This window comes from Propithecus coquereli, unplaced genomic scaffold (assembly GCF_000956105.1).
Source record: "Propithecus coquereli isolate 6110/MARCELLA unplaced genomic scaffold, Pcoq_1.0 Scaffold528, whole genome shotgun sequence".
NCBI classification, from domain to species: domain Eukaryota; kingdom Metazoa; phylum Chordata; class Mammalia; order Primates; family Indriidae; genus Propithecus; species Propithecus coquereli.
In genome coordinates this window covers 504,129-513,591 of record NW_012151152.1, presented here as the reverse complement: position 1 = coordinate 513,591, position 9,463 = coordinate 504,129, and the positions used below count along the sequence as shown (strand labels likewise).

The window sequence follows — 9,463 nt, the reverse complement described above, 5'->3', positions numbered from 1 at the left end:
GTTGTCCAGGAATGCAGTAGCATCATTATAGCTCACTGCAGCTTTGAACCCCTGGGCTCAAGCGACCCTCCTGCCTCAGCCTCCCGAGTAGCTGGGACTACAGGTGCACGCCACCATGCCCAGCTAATTTTATTTTATGTAGAGATGGAGGTCTTGTTGTGCTGCCCAGGCTGATCTTGAGCACTTGGTCTCAAGTGATCCTCCCACCTCAGCCTCCCAAAGTGCTGGGATTACAGGCATCAGCCACCGCGGCCACCTCCCTTTGCCTTAGTTTAGATGATTGGTTACCCTGGGGTGTAAGTGACAGGATCATGGGAGGCTGGGAGCTCAAGGGCAGAGGTGGTACTTACTTTTGTATCCCCAGGGTCTGAAACAAAGTAGGCACTTAAATAAATGTAAGAAGAATGAATGAAGTAAATAGTTTATAGTCTATTAGAGGTAAATGCTAATGGTCTCAGGCATAACTCTTGTAGCAGCACAACCTTCATTGAAGAACTTCACACTCCCTGCATGCACTGAATCTTCCACTTTTCAGCTTACCTTTGAGCTAGAGTCACTGTGATCCGGGCAGCAGCTGGGGGCTAGTGGAAAGAGCACAGAAGCTGGGAGACCTGGGCGCAGACTAGGTGGTTCACTTCCGAGCTTCCATTTTCTACCCATAAAATGAGGGTAGTAATTTCTAACAGTAAGGTTGTTGTGAGAATTAAATGTGAAAATGAGGCTGGCACAGTGGTACATACCTGTAGTTCCAGCTACTCAGGAGGCCAAGGTGGGAGGATGGCTTGAGGCCAGGAGTTCAAGAGCAGCCTGGCCAACCTAGTGAGACCCCATCTCAAAAAAAAAAAAATCAAATGTGAAAATGTTTTTAAGCTGTGAGGTGCTATGTAAATAGAAACACTGGTTATTATAGTTGAGGCGAACCAAGAAAGGGTGATTGAATTGTCCATTGTTCCACCATAATAACAAGTAGAGCAGAAAATGTACAAACACATGCCCTAATTCTAGTCAAGGGCTGTAGCCACAAGGGTCACCAAATCTCAAGGAGCATCCTACCATGGCCCCGCAGCTTCCATCGTAGAACCCGCTCACACTCTGGCAGCTGCCAACCCACCAACTGTGTGTGCTGGAGAGACAGTGGGAGCAGGGAGTTAATATTAATGAATCAACTCTGCGCCCAAGCAAGAGTGAGGTCATCAGAGGGACAGTGCAAGAAGAGGAGCAGCTGTGTGGCACCAAAGGCCATGACAGCCCCTCTCCACTGCTCCTGGCTCCTCACTTTCCTGGCACTAGAGCCAAGTGTGGGGAACAGAAAGGAACAGGGAGAGGAGCTACAGGTCTTTTAATTGTTTAAAATGTTTCCATTGTTCCAAACTCTGTTGTCAGGGATAATGGCTCAGGGGTGATTATATGCATATTATGTATTTAATGGCTGGGAGGTACTGTGGAAAATATTGTTACATTTTTTACAGGCTTGCGTGTATTGCTCCAAAATGGCCTTGTAACTTTATCTGAACTTGAGTCTGAGCCTTGATGTTGTCATCTTCCACTTTCTCTGAAAAACAGAGCAAAATCCCAACTTGAGGTTTATTCAGTGTAGTCATATTGTGATAACTGCTCGTTAAGTGCCTGACATGCCTCGTGGACCTTCCTAGCTTTATATGCTTTCTCTCCGGACCTCCCAGTGGATTCGGGAGAGGTGTTACTGTCCTCATTCAGCAGATGAGAAAACAGAATCTTACAGAGGTTAAGAAACTTGACAAAGATCATGTAATTTGCAGACTGTTAGATTCGAGCCATGCTCTTCCCACTCCCCTGTGATTCCTTCGATAGGTTTTAGGAGTAGTTATCCAGGTAGTGATGGTTTGGCCCTGTTCTACTCCTTTCCCATTCTTCTTCGAAGATTAGGGGAGCTACCCTTTTGAACCTGGGTTGAGTGTACACGGTCCTCTAGTGAGGCAGTTTTAAACCAAACAGTGTAGTAAGGTTTTTTGGCCCCATTGGTCCTTTGGGTCTGACCAGACACAGCAATTATTATTATTATTATTTTAATAGAGACAGAGTCTCTCTGTCACCTAGGTTGGAGTGCAGTGGCATGATCACAGCCTAGTGCAGCCTCGAACTCCTGGGCTCAAGCAATCCTCCTGCCTCAGCCTCCTGAGTAGCTGGGACTACAGATACTCGCCACCATGCCCAGTTAATTTTTTTTTAATTTTTATTTTTGTAGAGAGAGTCTTGCTATGTTGCCCAGACTGGTCTTGAACTCCTGGCCTCGAGTGATCCTCCCGCCTTGGCAAAGTACCAGGCTTATAGGCATGAGCCACCTCCCCCAGCCAGACACAGCAGTTAGAGAGGAGTGTCCAGATGGTGTCTGCATGGTTCTAACCTGACTGCCCTTGCTTTCCAGGAGCAGGAGCAGTGACTTAGACCTGAGAACATCCCAGTGGGAGGAAAAGAGAAATCATGTTTATTCCTCAGGAATACTGAAGTGCCCTGGAGTAAGCTGACATTCTCCTGTAACAGTGTTATCAGTAATGCTTTAAACTCCAGCACACTATTTATGTATTTGAAACCAAGTCTGTTTCTTGTTTTGTATTTTCTCTCTGGAAATTGTAAGGAAGTGGTCTCAAGAGAAATAAATTAAAAATAGGAAGCCCACTGCATGGCCTTTGTTTCTTTGCCTTTAGTCTCTGAGTGTCAGGACTGTTTGAACTGCACGCAGCTGTAACCTTCTGGTCACAGCCTTTCTGAGAGCCCTCCTGAAACCACAGCCATTGTGTGTTCCTTCCCACTCTCCCCTTAATGTGTAGTTTTCAGAACTGCTTCCACCTCATAACGCGGAGTTTGGGGATTGCTGCTGCGTGTTCTGATGAAGATGCCTAATGTCGTGAGGTGCCTTTCACAGCTCTTTGTGTGTCGCTCTCACCAGTGGGCCTGGCAGGGCATGTCTCAGCTGTGCCTACCGCACTGAGGTCTGACAGCTGCCGTCTTAGCAGGGGATGAAGCCTGACTGGACGGCCCACTTCACTGACGTCAAGTCCTGTGGCTTCATGGAGCTCGACAGGGGCCAAGCTTTGGCTCCAGGCACACCCTCCTGGCTGCAAGGCCATGTTCGGGGTTAATCTTATCTTCACTTCGCAGCTGAGGTTTGAGGACCAAAGAGCCATGTCTGATGCCCCTCCGTGAGTTTGTTCTTGTGATTTCACCTGAACAAGGTAGTCTGTACACAAAAGTGATATTTTAGCAATTTCTTCTGAAAATATACAGAAGTCCAGAGGTCAGCCTTTCTTATCTTCTTTCATTCTTTACAGTAAAATTAAGTTGGGCAGAGCTTGATCCCACTGCCCCTTTATTCTGTAAATATTGACTGAGCATCAACTATAAGCCAGACACTGTTGTAGGCAGCGTGGGTAAATGGATAAAAAGGACACAGGCCCCTGCCTTCAAGGAGCTTAGAGTCTGATGGAAAGATAGACACGCAACCACTTACGACTCTGAAAGAGAATTGTTGCAAAGTGCAGTGAGAACAAAGAGGGAGCAAAGTTTCCTTAGGACAGCCTCGTGGAGGGTGGAACGTGTGGACTCAGACTCGAAGTTGACTGGGGCACTCCAGCTGGACAGGGACGGTGAATCCTGTGAAGGCTCAGGAGCAGGAGAGTGCATGTTAGAGCCGGGAAACTACATGCAGCCCAGTGTAGCCAGAGTGCACAGGGCAAAGGCGGGGGCGTGGAGGGATGAGGCAGGTGGGGTACCCAGGTAGAGCTTGTGTCTGACCCCAATTCTGGAACACTTATTAGACCGTAGTTCTTCCAAGTGCTGTAATGAGTTGATTCAGGGCAGCAGTGTACACTCCCCTTACCCTCCATTTTTCCTTCTCTCATCCTTCGCCCCATTCCCCTTTCTAGAAAGGTGTGCTAGGCTCTGGACCTGAACAGGCAGCAGTGATGCTCTGCCCTTCAAACTGTCCTCTCTGGGCTTGTTTGCATCTTTGAATCACCTAAAACCCAAAGACAGTATGAACTTAGGACTGCAGGTCATGGCCACACCTTGCCATGGCCACTTGGCCCTCTTCGTTCCATGATCAAGACAACACATGCAACTAAAAATAATGTGGGACCTGTTTCATCCCTTCCACTTACTTGTCTTCTCCATTTTGCTTTAAAAGTTAATATCCACCTCCCCCCCGCCAATTTTTCCACCATTTTTCCATCTTCATTCAGGCAGAGAGAAGAATAACAGGTCCCCTTCCAAAACAGACAAAGTCAGAAAACAAAATGTGCCCACAAATCCTCTAGGTATGTCAAAATCCTCAAGACAGTGGCAAGGGATATTGGAATCAAGCTTCTCTGTCTCATTAATTGTCAGATTGTAGGCATTTATTTGGATGGATCCCTTTGCCCAACACCTTTGAAACACCACTGAAGTGCTTTGGGGCACTGTCAGCTCCGTGAGGGAACAGTTCTGGGCAAAGGCCGGCCAAAGGAAGCACTGGCTGTTTGCTTGAACTCCGAAGTACTTTTTATTCCCACCTTGTAGCCCTTAGCAGAGACTGGCCCAAAGCACATGCTTGATTTTGTCCCTGCTCCCTGCCTGCCTCTCAAATCAACCTTCAGAAAGTCCCAGCTTATTGGCAAAGGCACACATTCTGTTCCACTTTAAGTTTCATTAGAAATTCAAGTCCTCCAGGGCCCTGTTCCCTTGTGGGCTTGTACAGCTTTGCTTCTTGTCTGCCTTTCTGGAACCAAGTACAAGGAAATTCATGGTTTTGGAGAGAGAGTGATGGGAACCCAGCTGGGCACAGGATCCTAGGATAAGGCTGTGGCGCCCCAAAAGTGGCCTCCCGTGCCAACATACATAAATACATACAGTCTGAGCTTGACACTGTGTAATTTGGCCCAGAACAATATGTATTTTGAACTCATTTAGGTGAATGACTTTGGCATTCCAAGTACCCACTGGGGGAGCCTTTATCAGGCTGTATTTGCCTTATGCAGAAGTATGTCTTTGTTCTGCGAAATGTCCTCAGAACACACTCTGTTGAGCTGTCTCCTTTAGTGAGTGTCATCTTCTCCTCTATTTCAAAAGCTCCAAGGATGCAGTCTTGAAATCCTGCTGTTAGGAAGTGCGGGGATCGGGAATGGGAGGAGATGACTGTGTAGCTTCGCTTCTAGTTTCCCCAAGCCTTAGTGTTTACATTTTTTTTTTTTATGTAACCAAGCCATAATTGCATTTTACTTGTTGTGGTTCAATCTGATTGTATTGTTGAAGGACTATTTTTGAACCTGTCCAAATAAACTCTGCAAAGTACTTCCACAAGGATGCTACTCCATGGGGCTGGGGCAGCCTTCGTCCTGAATGGTACTGAGACACATGGTTTCCTATTGCATGCTTTGTAATTACAAAAATGCAAAAGGGGTGGAAGGGAGAAAGTGGAAATTCTAAGCACCAAAAGGAATGTTAAATTTAGAATAATAAGCTCATCTGGAAGCTATCACCACTTTTTTCTTTAAGTGTGCTATAAGCACCACTTCCCCTCAGACACCAAAGAATGGTGTCGGGGTAAACACAGACCTGGGCAGGAGCTGGGGCGAAGTCCCATGTTCAGTGAGTGGCCTCTGTGTCAAACAAGCATGAGAGTCGGTGATAACTGTTCCTGCAGTCAAGCACCTTGAAGGAAGAGGACAGACAGAAACCAAGGAGAGGCATGGCTGTCGAGCAGGAAGGCCATAGGATTTGGATCCAAGTTCCGACTCCACCACTTGTGACTGTGGGGAGTTTTCTTAACCTTTTCAAACTCTAGTTTCCTTGTCTGTAAAGGGGGAAAAAAATAATTCCTACAGTGTAGGTGTTGAGGGTCAAATATATGTGCTAACACAAGTGTTTAAAGAGAGGCCATTGCTATTTGTGTCAAAATAAAGTGCATGGTATTAATGGTAGCTAGTCAGGGACTGTTCCAGAACAGGAAGAGGGCCTAATCACTGGGCTCAAGGAATTGGCTCTTAGGGTTGAAATTAGCAAGATCTGAAGGAGAGAATGAGTGCCTGGTAATAAAAACCTAAAAATTGTTGGAAAACACTGCGCATCTTCGTAAGTGTTATTTTCACCCTACTCCATTGAGTTACGTATGAGTAAGGCCACTGTGACTCCTCTGAAACCCCACCCTAGCTTTTTAAAAAATCAGAGTCATTTACCGAGTCCACAGTCTTGGAGCTAGGGTAGGAGGGAAGGAGGGAACAAGACACTGAAGAAATAGAATGGGAACCTGAACTCCTCAAGGAGCTTCGGCCTTGTAGGAACCATGACTATTACTGAGCATTTGCATTCAGGATAATTGGCCTCAATTGTTTGAGCCTCACTTAAGGAGTTCAGAGCAAGAAGGTGTAAGTGGGGGAAGGAGATGTCAAGAATTCTTGAAAGAGGTGTGGGCAGGTGATGAGTCTTTAATTAGGGAAGAAATTGAGGCTTGGAAAAAAAGAGCTCATTATCAACTGTCAATCAAGTGATCTTTCTCTATTCCTGGTCTAGCCAGTTTGAGCCAGGCAGAACGTATATCATGACGCTTAATTTTTACAACAATCCCATGACAGAAGTACTATTATCCTCATTTTATAGATGAAGAAACAGATTTGGGAAGGATAAATTAACTTGCCCAAAGACAAGCAGGTAAAAGGTGCTTTAGGCAGGATTTTAACCTGATTGCAGAGTCCAGACTTTTATCTACTCTCTATGCTGGTCAAAAGCTGTTTAAACTGGGAAGGATCATTTCAAAGTGATTTGAGCCAGTTTACGCCTGATTCGACACAGTTAAACGTTGAAATGGATCAGAGCCAGTTTCACTGAGTTTAAATTGATAAGAATAAGTTGATTCAAGTTGAAATTAGCTGTATTTATTAAAAACATAATTCCTATGTTTACTAATCAGAAACATCAGAGCTTCAGGTCTGTGTTACTGATCAGTTTTGCTAAATCCTTACAAATATAAGAAAGCATCATGATATTCTATCGGCCTATGCATCTTAATAACTACATACTTTTCAATTAGATTTCTTGAGACAATTTATAAACCATAAAATGTACCCATCACTAGATACAAAAAGAAAACCTTTTTTATAATGTATACTGGTAATAATTACTACCTTTATATTTCACTCTTAAGCGGTTAAGTTTTTTGTAACTTTTCGATATAGTTTTTTACACTTACAGAAAAGTTGTGAAAATAATACAAAGAACCCTTTTGTACCTTTTACCCACGTTCACCAATTGTTCACGTTTTCCCCCATTTTCTTTGTCATTCTGTGTGTGTCCGTGTGCTCACGCACAGTATTTTTGAGCCATTTGAGAGTAAGTTGGAGACATCGTGCCGTTTACCCCGAATTCCCCAATACATATTGTCTAGCGGGCTCCTGTGTATGTAATATGAGTATAAATGGGCTGTTTTTATGGTCTCAGTCTTTGTCTACCTGCATACGTACATGTCTTCCAGTTTCTGTCATTCCTTGCCCTCTAGCTTTTCTGCTGTCTGTATCTCTGCATGTGATCAAGACCCAGAGTACATTTTTATTATAATATTTAAGAGATAGTTTTATTCTTGCTATTTTTCAGTTAGGTGGTTGAGGTTAATGTTTTCTGTATTTTTAAAGCTCTTAAATTAACTTGCTTTTTAAGTGGGTGGCCCTGACTGATCATTTCTATGGGTCAGTGACTTTCAATCAGAAGAAAAGCTTCCCCAAATTCTTACCATAGAGCATCCTCTGTTCTCATCCGAGCTTCCCTGGGTCACTGTGTAATCACGAGAAAGTCACTTGATCTCTCTGGGCCTCATTGTCAGACGGTTGTAATGATCCTATCCCTTCCTGCCACACAGTGCAGATGCGAGGTCACGTACTCTATTATTGGGGAGAAAAGTGACATAGCCAGCTAAATAATATTATTTTATAATACAATCAACATATAATAAATTAGATCAAAAGAACCACGCCCCATCTGAACTGGAAGTATATCAATTGTACTATCATGCGATATACTCCTTTTGTTTGTTTTTTGTTTTTTAGATTCGAGGTCTGAAGGCCTCACTATGTTGCCCAAGCTGGTCTCAAACTCCTGGCCTCAAGCAGTCCTCCTGCCTCAGCCTCCTGAATAGCTGGGATTTACAGGCACAAGCCACTGCCTGGCTACTGATAGACTTTTTTTGTCTTTTTGAAAAAGGGGTGGGGGATTGTGGGGAAGGGTGTTCAGTTGCCTTGTTTGTTTTTTTTGTTGAGACAGAGTGTCACTCTGTCACCTGGGTAGAATGCAGTGGTGTCATTGTAGCTCACTGCAACCTCTAACTCCTGGGCTCCAGCGGTCCTCCTGCCTCAGCCTCCTGGGTAGCTGGGACTACAGGCGCATGCCGCAATGCCTGGCTGGGTTTTTTTTCTTTCTTTTTGGTAGAGATGGGGTCTCACTCTTGCTCAGGCTAATCTCGAACTCCTGAGCTCAAGCAGTCCTCCCACCTCTGCCTCCCAGAGTGCTAGGATTATAGGCGTGAGCCACCGCACCCAGCCTGATAGACTCTTTATACCACAGAAATAAAAGGCTCACCATTGTTCCAGACTGTACTGCCTCTTCTTATGGTGGCTTCACAGATAAAATTCAAGTTCTACTTGGTTGACCACAAGAAGGCCGCATGTCAAGGATTATAAAGATGATTATAGATCTTTCCTTTTTCTATTTATTTATTTATGAGATATGGTCTTGCTCTGTTGCTCAGGCTGGAGTGTAATGGGGCAATCACAGCGTACTGTGAACTTCAAACTCCTGGGCTCAAGCGATCCTCCTATCTCAGCCTCCCAAGTAGCTGGGGCTACAGGTGCATGCCACCACGCCTGGCTAATTTTTGTATTTTTGGTTAGAGACAGGATCTCGATATGTTGCCTAGACTGGTCTTGAACTCCTGGCCTCAAGTGATCCTCCCGCCTAGGCCTCCCAACGTGCTGGGATGACAGATGTGAACCACCGAGCCCAGTCCCTTAATCCATTCAGATGCTCCTCTTGAAGACCAGGAGATAGAGTAACAGAAAGTAGAGCACAGAATATGTCAATCAGCAGCCATATCTATTAAGTTTTTTTCTAGGGCCCCGAAAACCAACCATAAAATTGCTTTTTGGCCTGGCCCTGTTATCTGTAAAGCCTCAGTTTGATCGAGGATGGGGAGCCTTGGGGAATTTCTTTGACTTTGCCATAATCCCTGCAGGTCTTCCAAATGGCCACCCAGCTTTCAACATCTCCCCCTCCCACCAGTCTTAACACTATTTTATGTATGTTGTTTTCTGTTCAGAAATTTTCAGTGGCTCCCCAATATACACAGAATATAGGTCCAAATTTCTTAACCTGGCATTCAAGGCCATGCACTCTGATCTCTACCTCCTACCATGTGGAATAGGATAGGGGCTGACACAAAACACAATGGCGATCTAGCACCTCTTGT

At 44.9% G+C, this 9,463-nt stretch overlaps 1 protein-coding gene across 1 annotated transcript in view; it reads left to right on the top strand.

Moving 5' to 3' along the window:
• MINOS1 (mitochondrial inner membrane organizing system 1) overlaps window positions 1–2,655 on the top strand; it is a 30,999-nt gene extending 28,344 nt beyond the window's left edge. The window contains exon 4 of the mRNA XM_012656944.1: window positions 2,405–2,655. Within this exon, the coding sequence (XP_012512398.1) occupies window positions 2,405–2,419 (15 nt within the window). The 3' untranslated portion in view covers window positions 2,420–2,655. The remainder of the gene's footprint in view (window positions 1–2,404) is intronic.
• The last annotated feature ends 6,808 nt before the right edge of the window (window positions 2,656–9,463 follow it).